The 23,356-nt window shown below is 49.9% G+C and overlaps 1 protein-coding gene across 3 annotated transcripts in view; it reads right to left on the bottom strand.

The window, feature by feature from the left end:
* The window catches only part of CNOT3 (CCR4-NOT transcription complex subunit 3), a 992,943-nt gene that overhangs the window by 826,681 nt on the left and 142,906 nt on the right, over positions 1-23,356 (bottom strand). For all 3 annotated transcript variants that reach the window (XM_086930326.1, XM_086930324.1, XM_086930325.1), the window contains one exon: positions 3,024-3,098. In XM_086930326.1, the coding sequence (XP_086786452.1) occupies positions 3,024-3,048 (25 nt within the window). In that variant the 5' untranslated portion in view covers positions 3,049-3,098. The remainder of the gene's footprint in view (positions 1-3,023; positions 3,099-23,356) is intronic.

Genomic DNA, 23,356 nt, shown 5'->3' with positions numbered 1-23,356 from the left:
GGGTGGGTCAATGGGGCAGGAGGGTGGGTGGGTGGGTCAATGGGGCAGGAGGGTGGGTGGGTGGGTGGGTCAATGGGGCAGGAGGGTGGGTGGGTGGGTCAATGGGGCAGGAGGGTGGGTGGGTGGGTGGGTCAATGGGGCAGGAGGGTGGGTGGGTGGGTGGGTCAATGGGGCAGGAGGGTGGGTGGGTGGGTGGGTCAATGGGGCAGGAGGGTGGGTGGGTGGGGCAGGAGGGCGGGTGGGTGGGTGGGTCAATGGGGCAGGAGGGCGGGTGGGTGGGTGGGTCAATGGGGCAGGAGGGCGGGTGGGTGGGTGGGTCAATGGGGCAGGAGGGCGGGTGGGTGGGTGGGTCAATGGGGCAGGAGGGTGGGTGGGTGGGTGGGTCAATGGGGCAGGAGGGTGGGTGGGTGGGTGGGTCAATGGGGCAGGTGGGTGGGTGGGTGGGTCAACGGGGCAGGAGGGTGGGTGGGTGGGTGGGTGGGTCAACGGGGCAGGAGGGTGGGTGGGTGGGTCAACGGGGCAGGAGGGTGGGTGGGTGGGTGGGTCAACGGGGCAGGAGGGTGGGTGGGTGGGTGGGTCAACGGGGCAGGAGGGTGGGTGGGTGGGTGGGTCAACGGGGCAGGAGGGTGGGTGGGTGGGTCAACGGGGCAGGAGGGTGGGTGGGTGGGTGGGTGGGTCAACGGGGCAGGAGGGTGGGTGGGTGGGTCAACGGGGCAGGAGGGTGGGTGGGTGCGTCAACGGGGCAGGTGGGTGGGTGGGTCAACGGGGCAGGAGGGTGGGTGGGTGGTTCAACAGGGCAGGAGGGTGGGTGGGTGGGTGGTTCAACAGGGCAGGAGGGTGGGTGGGTGGGTCAACGGGGCATGAGGGTGGGTGGGTCAACGGGGCTCAGTCAACGGGGCAGGAGGGTGGGTGGGTGGGTCAACGGGGCAGGAGGGTGGGTGGGTGGGTCAACGGGGCAGGAGGGTGGGTGGGAGGGAGGGTCAACGGGGCAGGTTCAACGGGGGCAGGAGGGTGGGAGGGAGGGTCAACGGGGCAGGTTCAACGGGGGCAGGAGGGGGGGTGGGTCGGTCAACCGGGTCAGAAGGGAGGGTGGGAGGGAGGGTCGGTCAACCGGGGCATAAGTGAGGTTGGGAGGGAGGGTCGGTCAGCCGGGCCAGAAGGGAGGAAGGGCTGCTCAAACGGGGCAGAAGGGAGGGTGGGAGGACTGGTCAACCGGTCCAGAAGGGAGGGAGAGAGGGAGAGAGGGCTTGTCAACCGGGGCAGAGGGAGGGTGGGAGGGCTGGTCGGGCGGGGCAGAAGGGAGGGTGGGTGGGTTGTTCGGGAGGGTCAACGGGGCCAGGAGGGTGGGTGGGTCAATGGGGCCAGGAGGGTGGGTGGGTGGGTGGGTCAATGGGGCCAGGAGGGTGGGTGGGTGGGTGGGTCAACGGGGCAGGAGGGTGGGTGGGTGGGTGGGTCAACGGGGCAGGAGGGTGGGTGGGTGGGTCAACGGGGCAGGAGGGTGGGTGGGTGGGTCAACGGGGCATGAGGGTGGGTGGGTCAACGGGGCTCAGTCAACGGGGCAGGAGGGTGGGTGGGTGGGTGGGTCAACGGGGCAGGAGGGTGGGTGGGTGGGTGGGTCAACGGGGCAGGAGGGTGGGTGGGTGGGTGGGTCAATGGGGCAGGAGGGTGGGTGGGTGGGTCAACGGGGCAGGAGGGTGGGTGGGAGGGAGGGTCAACGGGGCAGGTTCAACGGGGGCAGGAGGGTGGGAGGGAGGGTCAACGGGGCAGGTTCAACGGGGGCAGGAGGGGGGGTGGGTCGGTCAACCGGGTCAGAAGGGAGGGTGGGAGGGAGGGTCGGTCAACCGGGGCATAAGTGAGGTTGGGAGGGAGGGTCGGTCAGCCGGGCCAGAAGGGAGGAAGGGCTGCTCAAACGGGGCAGAAGGGAGGGTGGGAGGACTGGTCAACCGGTCCAGAAGGGAGGGAGAGAGGGAGAGAGGGCTTGTCAACCGGGGCAGAGGGAGGGTGGGAGGGCTGGTCGGGCGGGGCAGAAGGGAGGGTGGGTGGGTTGGTCGGGAGGGTCAACGGGGCCAGGAGGGTGGGTGGGTGGGAGGGTCAACGGGGCCAGGAGGGTGGGTGGGTGGGAGGGTCAACGGGGCCAGGAGGGAGGGTGGGTGGGAGCGTCAACGGGGCCAGGAGGGTGGGTAAGGGAGGGTCAACGGGGGCAGGAGGGTGGGTGGGAGGGAGGGTCAACGGGGGCAGGAGGGTCAACGGGGGCAGGAGGGTGGGAGGGAGGGTCAACGGGGGCGGGTGGGTGGGAGGGAGGGTCAACGGGGGCGGGTGGGTGGGAGGGAGGGTCAACGGGGGCGGGTGGGAGGGAGGGTCAACGGGGGCGGGTGGGAGGGAGGGTCAACTGGGGCAGGAGGGTGGGTGGGAGGGAGGGTCAACGGGGGCAGGAGGGTGGGTGGGAGGGAGGGTCAACGGGGGCAGGAGGGTGGGTGGGAGGGAGGGTCAACGGGGGCAGGAGGGTGGGTGGGAGGGAGGGTCAACGGGGGCAGGAGGGTGGGTGGGAGGGAGGGTCAACAGGGGCAGGAGGGTGGGTGGGAGGGAAGGTCAACAGGGGCAGGAGGGTGGGTGGGAGGGAGGGTCAACAGGGGCAGAAGGGAGGGAGGGTCGGTCAACCGGGTCAGAAGGGAGGGTGGGAGGGAGGGTCGGTCAACCGGGGCATAAGTGGGGCAGAAGGGAGGGTGGGAGGGAGGGCTGGTCAACTGGGGCAGAAGGGAGGGTGGGAGGGAGGGCTGGTCAACTAGGGCAGAAGGGAGGGTGGGGAGGGAGGGCTGGTCAACTGGGGCAGAAGGGAGGGAGGGCTGGTCAACCGGGGCAGAAGGGAGGGTGGGAGGTAGGGCAGGAGGGAGGGAAGTCCCGGGCCAGGGAGGGAGGGGTGGTCAGCCCAAAGATTGGACATTCAGGTCAGAGCAGTGGGAAGAAGGGAATGTAGGCAGACAAAGGCTAACCCACTAACTGAATGGTGCAGAACTGAACCCTACCTTGTAATTTTCTTTTATCCGCCATATTTCCTTCACTAGAGTCGGACTCTCTTCATACTTTAACAATCTACAACGCTGAAAAGAAAGGCAGAGGTTAAGACTCTTGAATGGCTGAATCAGACGAGACCAACTTCACTTTCAACACTACCTTTGGGAGAAGCAGAAACAATCACTAATGCACTCAGAGCATTTTTTCAAGGCTATTTCCAAAAACCCTTTAATAAGGCTAGCCATGGCTTTTTTATATTAATCAGCAATCATACCAATTTAAAAAAACATGACACTTTACTTTAAATGCTTCCTTTCTTCACAAAACATTATACATTTGGTGACTTCAAAGACAGACTTTCTCCTGAGACTGCGCATCCTTAATTTTCCACAAAAAAAGTGCAAATTGCATAAAGGACATCCAACAAAGAGGACTGTTTGAGACAGAATAAGCTACCAGAACAAAGTCGTCACCTGTTTATTTCAGAACTGTGCTTTTTGTGGAAGGTGTAAAAGTAATTTCTAACAGCCAAGCCTCGCAAAAGAGAAAAAAGTCTGACATACTAAAAGGGAATCAGAAAATATTGACCCCGGACAAGATCCAAAATGGTGAATCAGAGTCATTTTACAGCTACTACAAAATAAAGTTACTTGCACTCCCTCAGAGATCTCCTCATCCCATTTGGGTGTTTAAACTGTGCTCGCAAAAACGCTCACCCTGCAGCCCCCCTTAAATATAGAAAGGAAAGGAGAAAGTGAATAATCTGACAGCAAAAGCAGAATTGAAATGGGAATAATATAACCAAGCAATTGAAAAAAAACAAGCAATGGGTCAAACTATGAAATTCAGCAAAGGTGTTTAGAAGCAAAACTGCGTGTTTTATTTGATGTGGGGGTTGAGAAACCTGGACGGAGCGTGTAAAAATGTGCAAGTGCATTAAGGTAGTGAGGTTTAGCCAGTTCGGAAATTCAACAAATCAGCCTTTTTTGCATGGTCATCCCTGATTTTTCACTTTTTGGACCCCATTTTTATTGGATTAAAAAAACAGCGCTTTCACCCCCTGCCAAACAGGAGTAAAGTACCCGTTTTCCCTCTTTAAACATGGTTAAAAAGTCGCTGACTGAAAAACGTAACTAGCCTATGTGTCACTAGTATATGGTGTACTTAAAGCACCCATTTAAATGTCAACTATGGATTGCAGCGCCAATTGTGCCATTCACAGTCTACCTTTAAAACATAGCTTCAGGCCTACCATGTGTAGCCTGACTGCAGCAGCCCACAAAAATGGTCAAATCTGACAAAATAAAAAAAATTGGACCGGCAGGAAACCCAGCTTTTAAATATAGAAAAAGTCACTCCCGAGTACACCTTGGTACTCACGAGGTAAGGTGCCTGGAATGTAACAAGCATTGGCAAAGTCAATAGGCCATGCCTATGTAAGAGCTATTGGCAAAGCTAATATCCTTTTGCCATGTTGTACACCAGCCTGGCTGTGGTTAAGCATGGCTAAAAATTTGTGGCACAGAGTAGTCGCGTGGAGCGGCACAGAGTGGACTGGGCACGAGCGGAGTCGCATGGAGCGGCACAGAGTGGACTGGGGACAAGCCGAGTCATGTGGAGCCGTACAGAGTGGACAGGGGAGCCACCCCGTAGGAACACCGAGTTGAGGCCCCCCTGAGGGGCACCGAGGGGAGCCACCCCAGAGAGGCACCGAGGGGAGCCACCCCAGAGAGGCACCGAGGGGAGCCACCCCAGAGAGGCTCCGAGGGGAGCCACCCCAGAGAGGCTCCGAGGGGAGCCACCCCAGAGAGGCTCCGAGGGGAGCCACCCCAGAGAGGCTCCGAGGGGAGCCACCCCAGAGAGGCTCCGAGGGGAGCCACCTCAGAGAGGCTCCGAGGGGAGCCACCCCAGAGAGGCTCCGAGGGGAGCCACCCCAGAGAGGCTCAGAGGGGAGCCACCCCAGAGAGGCTCCGAGGGGAGCCACCCCAGAGAGGCTCCGAGGGGAGCCACCCCAGAGAGGCACCGAGGGGAGCCACCCCAGAGAGGCACCGAGGGGAGCCACCCCAGAGAGGCACCGAGGGGAGCCACCCCAGAGAGGCACCGAGGGGAGCCACCCCAGAGAGGCACCGAGGGGAGCCACCCCAGAGAGGCACCGAGGGGAGCCACCCCAGAGAGGCACCGAGGGGAGCCACCCCAGAGAGGCACCGAGGGGAGCCACCCCAGAGAGGCACCGAGGGGAGCCACCCCAGAGAGGCACCGAGGGGAGCCACCCCGGAGAGGCACCGAGGGGAGCCACCCCGGAGAGGCACCGAGGGGAGCCGCCCCGGAGAGGCACCGAGGGGAGCCGCCCCGGAGCGTCACTGAGGGGAGCTGCCTCGGAGCGTCACTGAGGGGAGGGGCATAGAATTTAGCGGCGTAAAATGCAGCGACGCAGAGTGCAGTGGCATAGTATGGAGTGATGTTGAGCTCAGTATCATAAAGTGCACTGACATAGAATACAGTAGTGCAGAGTATAGTGCCGAAGAGTTCAGTGGTGTAGAGTGCAGTGTTGCAGAGTAGAGTGCCGTAGAGTGCAGTGGCATTTAGTACAGTAGTGCAACGCACAGTAGCATACAGTGGAGTGGCGTAGAATCGACTGGTGTAGTGTGTTGTAGGGAAAATTGGTGTAGGGTTACAGTAGTATAGAATTCAGTATTGTACAATGCAGCGTTGAAGAATGCAGTTGCATAGTTTAGAGTGGTGCATAGTACAGTGTAGTGGTGCAGAGTAGAGTGGCATACAGTGCAGTGGCGTAAACTCCTGTGGCATAGATTGCATAGGCATAGAGCAACAGAGTGCAGTGGAGCTAACTCCTGTGGTGTAGACTGCAGTCTCGTAGAGCAACAGAGTGCCGTGGAGTAGAGTGGTGCAGTGGAGTAGAGTGTTGCAGAGTGCAGGAGCTTAGCGTGCAGTGGCGCAGGGTGGCTTCAAGTAATGGCGTGGAGTGGCACAGAGTGGCGTGGAGCGCAGTGGCATAGTGTGTTGTAGAGTGGAGTTGAGTATAGTGGCGTGGAGTGCTGCATTGTGCAGTTTGCAATGCTGCAGAGTGGCGTAGAGTGCAGTGGTATAGACTAGAGGATAGGCAAGACCGCTTGGCTTGGTCATTGCTTGTTAATTAATATGGCTCTGCAAGGCTTTTGCCCCTTTGTGCATCACAGCAACTTTGGGTGCTGCACTGTGTTGCGCCATTAATAAACCTGGCCCCAAATATTTATTGGGGGGATCAATTACTGTGAGAAAGTGGCTCTGTATATACTGGACCAAAGTAAGGTACAGTGTGCACAGAGTCCACAGTCTTCAGAGGTATGGCACAGGCTAAAACTAGATAAAGCCTTACTCTCCAAAGTGGTAGCTTGGTCTAGCAGTAAGGCAGTACCAGAGGACAGTGCAAAGCATTTGTTGTACACACTTTAGTCAGCAAAAGGTTTCACACACTCAAGAACTGAACTCTAGGCCAATTGTTTTGTATCAAAAGATATAGGTATTTTATTTTTAGAACCAACAAGGTATCAATATATACTTTCTCAGCATAGATTACTTCAGTTAAATAGGCAATTGTCTATTTGAATACAATAGTTACAGTTTGTTGCAATAGGCAACACAATTTCAAACAATGCAACATTGAGCTCAATGGGAATTTTCAGTTAAATGCAATTAATTGCTTTGTGGATTACTTTTCTAACCACAGGACTGGATCTTGGATGCAGTCCTGGGACATGAGCTGTAAACAGTTATAGTAGTGATTTTTAAGGAATATTATGGCATTTTAAAAGTTGACACTTAGAAACTTTTTCAGTTGAAATTACCAATGTTATCCTATGGAAGGAAATTCAAGTTGCAGATAAAGTAGGTTCACGTTACTTTTGTAATCCAGTACTGACTCCTAGGTTCAGCACTGGGACATCTATCTAAAACAGGTAAGCAATTACCTTTTGGTAGTTGGTACGATTTTTTAGGAATATTTGTAGTTTGCAAAAATCGACACGGGAGAAATTTGACAGAAAAACAGTCAATAGTTTCCTAAGGAAGAAAATTCAGGTTACTGGCAAGTACTGTTAAAATTACTTTTCAGGGTTTGTGCTGGGCTAAAAGATGCAGCACTGATGCCCCTCCTGATAACAGGTGAGTAAGTCGGAATTCGTTGTTCGGCTGATTTTAGGAGAATATTTTAAAGTTCCAAAACTCCATACTTAGAAGAATTTCCAAGTGAAACCAGTCAATGTTAGCCTATGGAAGAAAAATGAGTTATCGGCTTTTAGGTAAGTACTCGACTGGCAGAGTTAAGGTTCAGGGCATAGACTCAGGGGTCCCTCAGGGTCAGGTCAGTACAGTTGGTACACCCTCCGCGGCAAAGGGGCAGCCGGGTGCAGAGGTAGTTAGGCCCAATGTTATCCAATGAGACGCAGGGGGCCTCCGGTTAGTGGCTGCTGGCTAGCAGGCCACACGGTTGTGGGGGCTGGGCTCCTGGTCACTTGCTCAGGGCAAATGGGGAAGTAGGATAGGACAAAGGTTGCACGGCCAGGGGCACTCTGGCGGCTGGGTGCAGGGTGCTTTTGAGCCTTTGGGTGCTCAATGTTATATGTACATGAAAGGTGAACAAAGGTTGCAGGATGATTGCACTTTGTTTTTGTTGGAAGTCGTCATTTCCAGTTATGAGGTAGGTGACTCCTTTCGGTGATAGTGCGCATGGGCACTGACGCCATTGTTAGGTTGTTTGCCGCAGAGGGTGATGGAGTTAGTAAGAGATGTCCATGTATGTATGTATCTAAGGATGATGCAACTGCAACAGGTATAGGTACCTGGGTGGGCGCATGTGACTACCGCTCTACATGCCAAGAACAGCTGCATACTGGGTTAGTAGCATTTTCCGTTCGAGGCATGTGAGCTGGAGATCACAAGCTGTGCATAGACTACAAAGCAGGTATCTCCCAAAGCGGTGACTAACCTGTAGCTGTTGCAAGGGTTTGAAATAGTGTACGTAAAACTGCTTGGCCCACACTGGTCTGTTGTCTTGCTAACACATCTACACAATAGTGTTTTGTGAACGTTTGAGGTGCAGACCATGTTGCAGCTCTGCAGATATCATCTATGGGTAGGTTTCCTAGAAATGCCATAGAAGCCCCAAGTTTGGAAGTGGAGTGTGCTCTAGGTGGAATTGTTAAAGTTATTTTTGCTTTTGCATTGCATATCTGAATGCTTTGGACTATCCACCTTGCAATGCCTGGCTTTGATATGTGGTGGAGCAAAAGCGACAAATAGTAGTTTTGTGGAAAGGTTTTGTCCTTTCTATATAGTAAAGAATAGCTCTTTTCACATCTAAAGTGTGTAAAGCACGTTCTGCCACCGAATCTGGATGAGGGAAGAACACAGGCATCCCAACAGATTAGTTAATATGAAAGGCAGAAAGTACTTTTGGTAGAAATTTAGGGTTGGTCCGCAGAACCATTTTATTTTGGTGTATTTGCAAGAATGGTTCATGTATTGTTGAAATGTAAAATCTGATTCTCTCGTTTTTTGATTAAGCTGTGCCTCATCCATTTTTCACCCCCGCCCTGCTTTTAGCCTGGCTCTATCCTTGACACCGCTCCTGCATAAATATGAGTAAAGAATCTAGATTGGGACATTGTAGGCTGTGTAAACATGCAGAGTGAGTCAGCACAAAAGAACAGCTGGTGTCTGCACAGGGTTTTTTAAACAATGGTAAAGCCTTAGATAAGAACAAAAGTTACTTAGATGTAAATTGTGGTTCTCCAGTATTTGTGTCTTTCATAGATTCACATGCTTAAATAATTCCCCGTCGAAGTGCGAGTCCCAAGGTACATAAAATAGTAGTAGGAAACATATATACATATTAATATATATATATGAAAATATATATATACATAGAAATATATAAGTATAAATATCAAATAATATGCGTATTTAAAACTAGAAATGTTGTTAAAAAAGTACCATAGAACAGCATAGCCCATAGAAAACATTGAGGGAGAGCTCACTTTAGTAACCTATCTGAGTCATTATAATTGTCCACATTCCAGCCAATCCGGCTGCAGCACCCTCTAGAACCTTCTCCTCAGAAGCTCAAGCCCTCAGATTTTCATAGCACAAGAGTGACCAAAGAGTGCATGAGGAGAAGAGAGCCTCTGAGGGGAGGAAGGGAGGGTCGCATGTGAATCTATGAAAGACACAAATACTGGAGAACCACAGTTTACAGGTAAGTAACTTTTGTTCTTCTCCAGTATTCTTGTGTCTTTCATAGATTCACATGGTTGAATAAGAATAGAAAGCAGTAAGCCATAACCATACGAGTCATAAATGCAATAATGAAAAGTACAGTCATATAAATATATATTGGTAACATAGCATTATTTGCAAAAGAATAACCTTGTATGACAGGAGGCGGGAAGCAGCAGAGGCTCACCTTTATTTCAAGAGATTTCGAAGCACCGGTTGACCCACAGCAGTGTCCGCAGCGTTCGCCGTCTCCAGACAGTAGTGCCTCGTAAACGTGTGCCTGCTGGACCAGACCACGTTGCTGCCCTACAGATCTGATGTAGAGGCACTCCAGCAAACAGGGCAATAGATGATGCTACTGCTCTCGCTGAGTGTGCTCGCACCGGAGCAGAAAGAGGCTTGCCAGCCCGTTGATGGCAGAAGGAGATGGCAGAAGAAATCCAGCGAGTGATGGTCTGTTTGGTGACCGGATGTCCCTTGCGCATCCGCCCATAGGCCACAAAAAGTTGATCTGACTTTCGAAATGCAGCTGAACGCTGAATGTAGAATTTGAGGCATCGCTTCAGGTCTAGCAAAGGAAGAGTACGCTCAGCGTGAGACTGAGGGTTAGGGAAGAAAGTCTTGAGTATTACAGGTTCATTTAGGTGGAAGTCTGATGGAACCTTTGGTATAAACTTAGGGTTCGTACGTAGTACGACAGTGTCCTTTGAAAACTGAAGAAAAGGTGGCTGAAAGGTAAAAGCTTGTATGTCACTCATCTGTCGGGAGAACGTAAGTGCGAGTAGGAGGGAAACCTTCCAAGTAAAGAATTTCAAATCCGCTTAGTGGATTGGTTCAAATGGAGGCATGAGAAGCTGAGCCAAGACAAGATTCAGGCGCCATGAAGGTGGAGGACGCCGGACAGGTGGAAATATCCGGAACAAACCTTTAAAGAACTGTTGAATGATCCGAGAGGAGTATAAGAGATGTAGAATCATCATGTCGAAAGCGGGAAAGTGCAGCCAGGAAAACCTTCAGGGTGGAATGTGAAAGGCCCGACTTAGCCAAAAGAAGGAAGAAAGGTAAGATTTGCTCAGGGGTGGCGAGCACAGGATCAATGTTTTCTGAGTGGCACCAAATACAAAAACGTTTCCATTTCAATTTATAAGTTTTGATGGTAGAAGGGGCCCGTGCACGAGCGAGGACCTCCCTACAGTCAGGTGCAATGTTTAGGTGGGCAAACTGAAGGTGCTCAGGTTACAAGCGGTAAGCTGGAGAGATGCCGGGTCTGGGTGGCAGATCTGTCCGTGGTTCAAGGTGAGAAGGTGAGGCAGGGGGCGAAGAGGGATCGGATCGCATTGAGAAAGAAGAAAAAGGTCCGTGAACCATGGATGACGCGGCCACCTGGGTGCAATTAGCAGATGTGACACAGTTGTGCTCTCATTTTGTGCAGGAGGCGAGGTAGGAGAGGGATCGGAGGAAAAGTGTATGAGAATTTTCTCAACCAGTTGATCGAAAATGCATTTCCGCTCGACCCTTTGTGGGGATGCCAACTTGCGTAGTGTAGGCATTTGCGATTGAGTGGAGTCGCAAATAGATCCAACTCTGGCTGGCCCCACAGGCGGAAGATATACACCAGAGTTGGTTGGTGGAGTTCCCACTCGTGATTGTCTGTGGCAGATCTGGAGAGAGTCCGCAAGGGCGTTGGAGACGCCGGGTGCGTGAACTGCAGTCAATTGGACGCAATGTTGTATTGCCCAGTCCCAGATCTGCTGTGCCTGTTTGGAGAGCAGTAGTGACTTCGTACCTCCCTGTTTGTTGAGGTAATGCATACTGGTGGTGTTGTCCGTACGTACGTACTAACAGGGACTCTCCTTTCACCAGTAGACAAAAGGATTTCAGAGCGAGAAAGATGGGCAAAAGTTCTAGGCGATTGATGTGCCACCTGCGTTGGTCGGCAGTTCATTTGCCGTTGATGGACAATCCTTGGAGATGTGCGCCCCAACCCTCAAGAAGCGTTCAATGTTCGGACAGAAACTAATCTTCTTGAGCGTAGTAGAGCCACCATTTTGGAGCTGCGTGCTTGGCGTTCCGTTGAAACAACCACCTTTGCTAGCTTTGTGTCTATTAATGCTCCCAGAAAGACTCTCTGCTGTGTAGGAAGTATTTGTGATTTTATGTGGTTGATTGAAAGACCCAAGTTTTCGAAGAGTGACAGACAAACCTGAGTGTGCTGCTTTGCTGCAAGAAAGGTTGGGGCATTTATCAGGCACCTGTCTAAATCGGGGTAAATTTGTATGCCCTGTAGGCGTAGATCAGCTGCTACCTGAGCCATGATCTTTGTGAAGACCCTTGGAGCAGAACGAAGGCTGAAAGGCAGAACCTTGAATTGGAAGTGTTTTTTCCCTACGTTGAAGCGGAGGTACTTTCTGTGCCTTTGATGGATTGGCACATGAAAATAGGCATCTTGGAGGTCGATTGTGGAGAGGAACTCGTTGGGGTTCAGGAACTAAGATTTCAGACAGCGTCAGCATTCGAAAGGATTGAGACTTGATGTATTTGTTGAGGGCCGAGGTCTAATACTGGGCGCCACTCTCCTGATTTCTTTCTGATGAGAAAAAATCGGGAGTAGAAGCCCATCCCCTGTTGTAATCTAGGAACCACTTTGGCTGCCCCTTTCTGAATCATGACTTCTATTTGTGCAAACAGTTCTTTCACGTGTGCAGGAGGGGAACCTGTTGGAGGGCGGGTGGGAGGAAACTTGATAAATTCTAGAGCGTGGCCTCTGGAGATCACATCCAAGACCCAATGTTATTTTTGACCAATTGCAAGAGTATTGGGAGAATCGACCTCCAATCTTCGAAGTAGGATGTGACTTGGTTTTGAGGAAGTCATTACTTTTTAGAGGAATTACCTCCCCTGTAAGAAGATTTTCTCCTATAAGGTCTTGAGTCAGTTTGTCTGGTTTGATTCGGATTGGAGTAACGCGGTTTGTTGTCACTATAGGAGCGGTATTGAGAGGAGGAGCCACGAAAAGTGGATGATGCGCCACGGCCACGTGCTCCACGAAAAGGCTGCTTCCGATATTGGAGTGTTCCTAAGGCGCGAGCAGTGGCCATATCCTTTTTGATAGTCTCCATGGCATCGGCCACATGCTTGCTGAAGAGGGACTCCCCATTGAAGGGCATATTGCGTATCTTCGCTTGCACTTCCGGTCGAAAAGACGTAGCCTTAAGCCCTTAAGCCAGCCCTGCCTTCTTAAGACTGCGGCGCCTGCCATTTGTCGGAATCCTGTGGATGAAATATCGATTGCGCAATCAATAATTTCCGGATTCTGGAATCAGGTCGACCAAGGCGGAGATTTCCGACCACATTTGTCGATCGTACCGTCCGAGGATGGCTAATGAGTTTGCAGCCCGCACTGTAGTCGCCGCCAAGGTGGAGAACTTCTTGCCAATGGTATTCAGTCGACCTTCCTGATCAGGCGGGGATGTTAAAGGAGAAGCTGGATTACGCGATCTCTTTTGGGCAGCCTGCGTAATCACAGAGTCTGGCTTCGGCTGAGAAACAAGGCAGGCAGGTGAATTTGCAGGAGCCTTGTATTTCTTGTCAATATATGGGAGTACGGCCGGAACTGAATTAGGCCGTTCCATGAGTTTGAGTCCTTCCTGCCAGATGAAGTCTAATAGGAATGGCATGGACTTGTTTTAAAGGTTGGTCTTTAAAATCATAAAGAAAACAATCCTCTCGTCTGGTGATCAAAGGCAAGTGGAAACGTTTTGCTGCCCTTCCCATTAGAAGGTGAAATCCTCCTATATGCACTGGAGGAGATGCTAGAGGAGAATCAGGAAGAGGGGACGGAGTCTGAGCCTGGTAATTGTCCCAATCTGTTAGGTTACCGTCATCATCCTGGTCCGTATTACTATCATCATCATCATCATCATCATCATCATCATGATCATGACCAGCGTCTTGATGAATTGGTAACCGAGCCGGTGCAACCAGATTTGACGCCAGCATTGAAGGTGGCGGTGGAGAGGCCTGCGAAGAAGGTGAGAAACGACGATTATAGTCGTCCAGCATATGTTGAAGGTTTGTAACCAAGGACAATGGTAATTGAGCCGGTCCCATCACGGAGACCGTTGTCGATGATGACACTGGCGTCGACGAAGAGGTGGTTGCCGTCGACGAAGCAGAGACCCTACTCGATGAGGACACAGACGTTGACGAAGAGGTTGCAGCCGTCGACGAAGCCTTCAGTGTCGACGGAGCCACCGTCGACGAGGCTACCATGTCGACGAGGCTACCATCAACGAGGTACTAGACGACGAGCCCACAGTCGACGAAGGGGGTAGCGTCGGCGATATTTGACGCGTCGAAGCCTTCGTCGACGAATGACGTTTGGGATGGGCCGTTGACGAGATTTTTTTAGTCGACGAGATAGGCCGGACCTCCTGGACCATCGTCGACGTGGTAGATTATGTAGTAGTCGACAGTGTTGGTCGTCGAAGTAGGAATGATGTTGACTGATCTCGTCGTCGTCGACGGGCGCGTCGACGGGCTGGCACTCTATTTAGAGGACGAGGGCACAACAGGGGTCTGCGGCGTCAGAGAACAAGGTCCCGCAGTCGTAGAGGCTATCAGACCCGTGGGGAGCCCGATTTCTTATGTCCACAAGCTTCTTCGTTTTCAGAAAAGGAGAAGGAATGTCAGTCTCGGACCCACGCTTCAGAGAGGTCCTAGAATGGTGGGAAGACACTGGGTTGTCTGATGTCTTCAACTTCTGTAGCCACAGAAGGAGACGGGCCTCTCTATCCTTTAACGTTTTTGAAGAAAAAGTTCTGCAAAATTTGCAACTCCTCACCTCATGGTTTGGATATAAGCAGTAGATGCATTTTTTAAGAGGGTCCTCACAGAAAAGGCAACGTTTTCCACAGGCAGAACATGTTCTGAACAAAGACTTTTTTGAAGAAGACAGTCCTGAAGTTTTGAAGAGTTGAAGTAGAAAAAACTGAGCAGAGCTCAGGGAGACTCCCTTCACACGACGTGCGGTAGAAAATCTGAGTACTTGAGCTTCTGAGGAGAAGGTTCTAGAGGGTGCTACAGCCTGATTGGCTGGAATGTAGACCATTTTAATGACTCAGATATGTTACTAAAGTGAACTCTCCCTCAACGCTTTCTATGGGCTATGCTGTTCTATGGTACTTTTTTTTAACAAAATTTCTACTTTTAAATATGCATATTATTTGATATGTATATGTGTGTATATATATATATATATATATATATATATATATATATATATATATATATATATATATATATATATTATTTATATTTCTTAATACTATTTTACGTACCGTGGGACTCGAGAAAGTTTGTTCAGGTAGCCTATCTCGTTGTGCAGCTTCAGGAGGTGACAGTTCCACAAGGCACCAAGGCTGCTGATCCTTACCAATTGTGTCATTTGTGTGTTCTTCCCAGAGCTCTATTTACCTCTGGGCGTCTCTTGCTTCTGATCTTTACTATAAAAGCCCATGTAACCATCGTAGTGTGCTCTCTCCTGGAGTATCTCTATGGTGTTCGTCGGATGGAGCCCCATTCATGAATGACAAATGATTGACCTATGGTTTGTACTTCACACCAGTGTTGATTCCTCCTTACTTGTTTAGAACCCGTGGGCTAAGGGTGACCCTGCAACGGTGGGTTATTATTAATCCACTTTCACAAATTGGCGCCCGAACGCGGATCCCCATCAAGGGCTTGCAGTTGGACCAGGGGAGGAGATCGGGTTGGTAAGAAGAACTTCGCTGAGGTGCGCCCCACGAAGAGACTAGTGTTGCTTGTAGTCCAAGGTGATTTGTCAGCTCTCAGACTATGATCTTCCTGGTGGCTGCTGGCCTTGACTGGGGCCTTTGGACAGTCATTTTTTTGGGATCAGGGAGGATCGACAGGTGGGAGTTGAAGACTACACACAAGGTAAATCTGTATTGAACTGGTTCATTCGGTTAGAAGTGGTCTTGGTATTTGGAATCTGTTTTGACTTGGTATTTGGAATCGGTTTTGATTTGGTATTTGGAATCTGTTTTGAAGCTTGCTATTTACTTTGACTAAACATTTTTTACTTACAGGTAATGTACGAATATTTTTTATTTTCTCTCAGTTTATACTTTTTTTTACATCTTATTTAACCTCTTAAGCGCGGCTGACGGCCAACGGTCGTCACGAGCGCTACCTCCCCAGTGCTGCGCATGACCATTGGACGTCCATTCAGCACTAGTTCCAATGGACAGCGCAGCACTGGGGAGGGATATTTGCGAAGCAGCTAAGGTGATAACATGCCTGTACTTAGTAAGCTTTGGAAGTTTTGTTGTTGCTGCTGCAATATGCAGAGCATTTTGGAAGCAAATCAGCCGGCGCCACCAGAAGGAACGCCGATTTTGAGATGTACATCAAATATGGTATTTGTCCCATCATGTATAATGCATTGTGAAACAAATATACAAAATGAAATGAAATGAAATGAAATGAAAAAGAGACTTGATAAAGCGCTCTGCGGCCAAGCGGCTTCCTGGCGCTGGGAAACACATCAGTATCTACAGAGGGACCCAAGAAATTTATCCAGGGAATGCCTGAAGAAAAAGAAAAGTTTTAAGGGCTTTGCGAAAATGAGAAAAAATAGGAATAGAGCGGATAGAGAGAGGGAGGCTGTTCCAGAACTGGGGGGCCAGCACAGAGAAATGGGTACCCCCAGTACGTGATTTACGGAAGCGAGGGACGTGAAGGAGAGAGAGTGATGAAGAGCGGAGGGTGCGGCTTGGGGCGTGAGAGGTGATAAGAGAGTTGATGAAGTGCGGGGCAGAGCGAAAAAGGGGATCCCCAGTTGCAATGGCCATTAGAAGGGACTATGGACCCTTACAAACTAGATTATCTAGAGAAACGATTGTTTTTAAAGAAAGTTAGGCTAGCTATGTTTGACAGTTTGCGTATGTGGAGGAAAGAAGTGAAGGGGGGCAGCTCAAGGCAGAGACGGTACAAAGGAAACAGGAAAGGAAAACAGTATCAGGAGTATAAGGAATTGAAGTAAAAAGGAAGTTCAGGAGAAAATGGAATGTTTAGATAGAGAGCATAGATTATTAATATGAACAATTGTTACTTACCTGTAAACAGGTGGTTCTCCAGTATTGGTGTCTTTCATAGATTCACATGCTTGAATATTCCCCGTCGTCGAAGTGGGAGTCCCACGGTAAATAAAATAGCAATAATGCTAACAAATATATATATATATATAAATATATAAAGTATCATATAAGTAGTAAAACAGATAAAATATATACTGAAAAAACCTTTACAAAGGTTACTCCATAGGAATGCATTAGAGAAAAAACTCATTTGCAACATATCAGTGTCATTATGTTAGTCCAAACTGCAGCCAATCAGGCTCAAGCACCCTCTAGAACCTTCTCCTCAGAAGCTCAAGCCCTCAGATTTTCGTAGCACTAGTAATAATAGCGCATGAGGAGAAAAGAGCCTCTGAGGGGAGGATGGGTGGGTCGCATGTGAATCTATGAAAGACACCAATACTGGAGAACCACCTGTTTACAGGTAAGTAACAATTGTTCTTCTCCAGTATTAGGGGTGTCTTTCATAGATTCACATGCTTGAATAGAATAGATAGCAGTAACCTCCTAAAGCTGAGATTGCAATATTTCCAAACAATTGAAGAATAATATATAGCATACAAGCAAGGCAATCTCAAGGATGGAGGAGGGAAAGAGGCTCACCTTATTTGAAAAGATGACGAAGCACTGCTTGCCCCACTGCGGTATCCGCTTCGTTGACAGCTTCCAAACAATAATGTCTGGTAAAGGTGTGCCTGCTGGACCATGTCGCTGCACGACAAATCTGGTGTAGAGGCACTCCGGCAAACAATGCGATGGACGACGCCATCGCTCTCGTAGAATGTGCTCTCACTGGAGTAGGTAAAGGCCTGCCAGCCTGCTGATGGCAAAACGATATGGCTGAAGAGAGCCATCGTGTTATTGTCTGTTTAGTCACCGAGTGTCCTTTGCGCAGTAGTCCATATGCTATAAATAGCTGATTGGATTTACGGAAAGGGGCTGTTCTAGAAATGTAGAATTTTAGACAACGTTTGATGTCTAAAGAATGTAGTCGCTGTTCCGCAGGGGATTTAGGATCCGGGAAAAAAGTCTTTAAGAAAACTGGCTCGTTCAAATGGAAGTCAGTAGGTACTTTTGGGAGAAAAGAAGGATTGGTACGAAGTAACACTCCATCAGGTTTGAACTGCAAATATGGAGGTTTGATGGTGAAAGCGTGCAAGTCACTTACACGACGAGACGAAGTCAAAGCCAAAAGCAAAGCCACTTTCCAGGTTAGAAACTTGAGGTTTGAACGATGAATTGGCTCAAATGGAGGTTTCATAAGTTGTGATAACACCACGTTGAGGTGCCACGCTGGAGGAGGGCGCCTTAACGGAGGGAACTTCCTGAAAAGTCCTTTAAAGAACTGTCGGATGATTCTGGATGAACAGAGAGACGTAGAGCCATCATGACGGTAGCGTGAGATGGCCGCCAAAAAGACTCTCAATGTGGCATGTGAAAGACCAGACTGAGCAAGACTTAAAAAGAACGGTAACAGTTGGTCTGGAGTGGAACTGATAGGGTTTATGTTGGATGCTGCGCACCAATGACAGAAACGTTTCCACTTTAACCTATATGTTTTGATTGTTGATGGAGCTCTAGCTGACGCTAGAATGTCTCTACAGTCTTGAGGTATATTTAAAGAGGCAAATTCAATGAATTCAGGTTCCATGCCCACAATTGAAGCGTTGACGGGTCTGGGTGACAAACTTGTCCGCCGTCCATTGTCAGAAGGTCCGGACGTGGATGGAGACGAATGGGTTTGCATTGGGACATTAGAAGGAGTTCTGAAAACCACGCCTGTCTGGGCCAACGTGGGGCGATTAAAATCAAGCGGCAGGGTTGCCTGCGCATCTTCCACAACGTTCTCGGCACCAATGGGAGTGGTGGAAACGCATAGGCAAATAGGCCGGTCCAATCCATGAGTAGGGCATTGCCGCTGGATTCCGGATGTGGATGCCAACTGGCGAAAGTCTGGCATTTCCGATTCACTGGAGTTGCAAAGAGGTCCATCTTGGGATGACCCCATGGGTGGAACATGAGGTCCAGAGTCGGCTGGTGTAACTCCCATTCGTGAGTGGATGACGCAGACCTGCTTAGGGAATCTGCCAGTATGTTTGACGCTCCCGGCAGATGGACTGCTGTCAACGAAATGTGGTGACGAAGTGCCCATTCCCAAATCCTTTGGGCAAGACAAGACAGGGGCTGAGATTTTGTGCCTCCCTGTTTGTTCATGTAGTGCATGCAGGTGGTGTTGTCTGTTTGAACCAGCACCGATTCTCCGTGCACCACTGGTAAGAAAGCCTTTAGCGCTAGGAAGATCGCCAGCAATTCTAGCCTGTTGATATGCCAGGTTTTCTGAGTCGCCGTCCACTTTCCTTTGATGGAAAGGTCCAGGAGATGGGCTCCCCATCCGTCCATGGACGCATCCGTGGTCAATGTCAGATCTGGAGTCTGGGTAAGGAAAGAGACCCCTTGGCTCAGATTGGTCCGTTGCTCCCACCAGAGCAGACTGGTCTTCATGCAAGCCGTGACTGTCACTTGGTCGTTGAACGACCCCGACACCTGTCGCCATTGTAGGTCCAATTCCTCCTGAATAGGACGGGTACGTAACCTGCAATTCGGGATCAGTGCGATACAAGACGATGCCATCCCCAGAAATGATTTTAACATTCGCACTGAAACTGACTTTCTTGATCTGATGGTGGAGACCAGATGAACCATCTTCTGTCTCCGCTCGGCGGAGATGAACGCTTTTGACACGTCCGTGTCTATAACAGCCCCGAGGAATGTCCTGCTTCGCAGAGGTGTGAAATGTGACTTCTTTACATTGATGGTCAACCCTAGAGAATTGAAGAGGGTAAGGCACAACCGAGTGTCGTGATGCAGCTGGCTTGCGGATTGGGATTTTAAAAGACAATCGTCCAGGTAAGGAAATATTTGGACTCCCTGAAGACGCAGATAAGCCATGACCGGGGCTAGAACCTTCGTGAACACACGAGGAGCTGATCTGAGGCCAAAAGGTAGGACTTTGAACTGATAGTGATTGTGTCCCACTTTGAACCTCAAGTACTTTCGATGTTGAGGAATGATTGGTACATGAAAATAGGCGTCTTGCAGGTCTATTGTCGTCAAAAAATCGCCGCTGCAGAGAAACCGCAAGACTTCTGACAACGTTAACATGCGGAAGGACTGTTGTTTCAGGAAGAGGTTGAGATACCTCAGATCCATAATGGGACGCCACTCCCCCGTCTTCTTTAGAATGAGGAAGAACCTCGAATAGAAGCCTTTCTCCCGCTGAGATACAGGAACCACTTCGACTGCACCCTTTGTTAATAATAGTTGAACTTGATGTTGTAGTTCTTCTAGATGGGTAGGTGGCGGACCCGAAGGCGGAGATGGAGGAGGAAACTCTGTGAATTCCAAGGCGTGACCCTTGCGCACAATGTCCAACACCCATTGGTCTGATGTTATTTGAGACCACAGAGTAGAACTGCGAGATTCGACCTCCAACATCCTGTTGAACTGGCAAGTCATTGTCGTTTGTTGGCGTTGTTGGCACCTCTATAATTGGACTTCCCTCTATAGGGTCTGGATTGTTGTTGACGAGCAGATTGTGGATTTGAGTACCGTTGGTTTCCCTGATTGTACTGGCGGTACTGTGACTGTCCTCCTCTGGAAAAATTGGACGAGGTGCCCCGCCCCCGTGCTGCACGAAAGGGCTGTTTCTTAAATTGTAAGGATCCAAGCGACTTCGCCGTGTCGGTATCCTTCTTTATGGTTTCCAAAGAAGCATCGATTTGGGAACCGAACAAAGATTCGCCATCATACGGCATGTCAATTATCATTGACTGGACCTCTTGTCTGAAAGATGTAGATTTTAACCATCCCTGGCGTCGGAGCGCCGCCGCACTGGCAAGGATACGGAAAGCAGTAGTCGCCACATCTACAGCACAGTCTATAATCTCCTCCGAAGCCCTCTGACCATCCTGAAGGACCTGGAGCGCTTCCGCTTTGGATGACTCTGGAAGCTGCGCAAGAAAGATGGACATGTCTGACCACATTTGTCGGTCGAAACGACCCAAAATTGCGAGAGCATTCGCAGCACGGGCTGAAGTTGAAGACATGGACGAAAATTTCTTTCCGATTGCATCCAATCAGCGACCCTCTCTATCGGGAGGGGAAGTGACAGGCGCTGTAGGATTACGTGCACGACGTTGTGCTGCCTGAGTCACCACTGAGTCTGGCTTTGGATGAGAGAGCAGACAAGCAGGCGAGCCAGTTGGAGCCTTGTACTTTTTCTCCAATCTAGGTATTTGGGCCGGCAAGGAGTTAGGAGCCTTCATAATCTTTTGCCCTTCCTTCCAAATAAATTCAATTGGTATTGTATGCACCTGCTTATAAGGCTGATTTTTAAAATCATACAGAAAACAATCTTCGTCACGCTGGACCCTTGACAACTTGAAGCGGTCCGCCGCTTTGTCCATAAGCTTATGAAAACTAGCGATGTCCACAGGAGGTGAATCACTTGAAGTGCCCTGTTGTGGCGAGGGTGTTTGAACCCGATAGTTATCAAATTCCGCCAAATAAGGATCCTGCTCACCATCTGAATCCTGATAAACTTCTCCTTCCTCTCTCTCTGGCTCTGAGTCAGTGTCCGTATGTGGATTAGGAGACAGAGGAGCACTCAAATGTACTGACGGAGCCGACTGTCTAGGAGGTGTTTGTAGAGGTTGATGCGAAAGTGCTACATCAGCAGATTCATGAACCGGAGTACCCTGGGGGGTAGGTGGAAAGCGTCTATTATAATCGTCCAACATGTGTTGGAGGTTAGAGAAAAGTGTCATTGGAATAGACGTCATTGGAATTTGCACGCATTGGTCTTCGTGCTGATCTACCTGCTCAACTTCTTCTTCTTCTTCAGAAGTAGTGTCCTGGCATTTAATGATCAAATCTGATGGACTCCGGGCATCCCCATAAACAGTGTCATCCGGAACTGACTCAGTCTCATGGTCAGACACGAACAACTGAAGTGGCGGTTGTAGAGCAGGGGATTGAAAGTGGAAAGCGGAATCTTCCTCCTTACTGAATGAGGACTGTACAGCAGAAACTGAAGTGTCCAAGGACACTAAAGGCATGTTGGCGTAGGATGAAGAACTGGAAGTTGCTGTCAACGCAGAGCCCTGCGTAGACGATGACGATTTTGAAGCAGTCGCCGTAGACGGTGAGTCTGTAGGCGCCTCCGTGGACCTAGAAGGCTTAGGCACTACTGTCGCTGGTTTGCTCATCGACTAGCCCGTCGATGATGCTGTCGTCGACGATGTAGTAGACGTCGACTTGGCCGTCGACGGTGACTGTGTTGTAGGCGGCATCCTAGACAGACGGCGCCTTCGTCAACGGCGCCTTCGTCGACGGCGCCTTCGTCGACGGAATCTTCGTCGACGGAATCTTCGTCGACGCCGTCGACGGGAGCTTCGTCGTCGACGGGAGCTTCGTCGACGGAAGCTTCGTCGACGAGGCCTTCGTCGACGATGGGATTGACGACGATGGTTTCTTCATCGACGATGGCTTCTTCGTCGACGATATGATAGGGATCGTCGACGGGATTGAAGAAACACAGGCTTTCGTCGACGTGAGAGCCGTCGTCGAGACTCTCGTCGACGATGACGACGCCGATGTCGTCGTGACTGTAGTTGTAGACGAAGCCACAGCAGCCAATCTCGTCGTCGGGATGGTCGTCGACGAGCCCGTCGACGACCGCGCTGTTAAAAGTGTAACCACTTTAACAGAAGCTGGAAAAGACGCCTGAGAGCCAGGTCTCGTGGGCGTAGTTATAACAGGCACAGAAGTAGTAGGTGGCACTGCAGCCACAGTCAAAGCCAGCTTTCTTTTCTTCAGGAAAGGAGATGGTAACTCCTGAACACTGCCACGTTTAGAAGCCACAGAAGAAGGAGCTGACTGAAGGCTTTCTGCGTCAGAAACAACCGTGTCCTTATCTTGAAGGCGCTTAAGCCATAAAAGAAGGCGACCCTCCCTGTCCTTAAGGGTTTTAGGATTGAAAGTTCTACATAACCTACAATCAACCACCTTGTGATCAGGGTACAGGCAGTAAATGCACTTGTCATGAGGGTCCTTCTCAAATAAACGCAATTTCCCACAGGAGGAACAAGGTCTAAATAAAGACTTCTTACTTGACATCTTTGTGAAAAACTGAGAAGAGTAGATAAGTGGAAAAGAACTGAGCAGAGCTCAGGGAGACTCCCTTCACACGACGTGCGGTAGAAAATCTGAGGGCTTGAGCTTCTGAGGAGAAGGTTCTAGAGGGTGCTTGAGCCTGATTGGCTGCAGTTTGGACTAACATAATGACACTGATATGTTGCAAATGAGTTTTTTCTCTCTAATGCATTCCTATGGAGTAACCTTTGTAAAGGTTTTTTCAGTATATATTTTATCTGTTTTACTACTTATATGATACTTTATATATTTATATATATATATATTTGTTAGCATTATTGCTATTTTATTTACCGTGGGACTCCCACTTCGACGACGGGGAATATTCAAGCATGTGAATCTATGAAAGACACCCCTAATACTGGAGAACTAAGGAATATATAGTTAGACCGACTGTAGCAGGTCAGGTCAACCAAGAAGATGTGGATTCAGATATTGATGGATTATTGATCGAACGACCCCCGCATGTACCTTTAACACCTTTTCCCCCGGGACCACCAAATGTTGTTCCCCCTGTACCTCCAGCTCCACCTCTTTTGCTCGCAGTTGCCCAGCTCCCTATTTTCCAACCAGTACCGGTACATCCTTTACCCCCCCATCTCAGGCCACTGCACCTGAAATGACTGATTATCCCGTACTTCCTGTAACTGTCCCCACCCCTCAAATTCTTTGTTCTACTGTACCTCAGTTTGGTAGGA

This window comes from Lissotriton vulgaris, chromosome 7 (assembly GCF_964263255.1).
Source record: "Lissotriton vulgaris chromosome 7, aLisVul1.2, whole genome shotgun sequence".
In the NCBI taxonomy this organism is placed as follows: Eukaryota; Metazoa; Chordata; class Amphibia; order Caudata; family Salamandridae; genus Lissotriton; species Lissotriton vulgaris.
The sequence above is the reverse complement of the archived record's forward strand: the minus strand, read 5'-3'. Positions and strand labels throughout refer to the sequence as shown.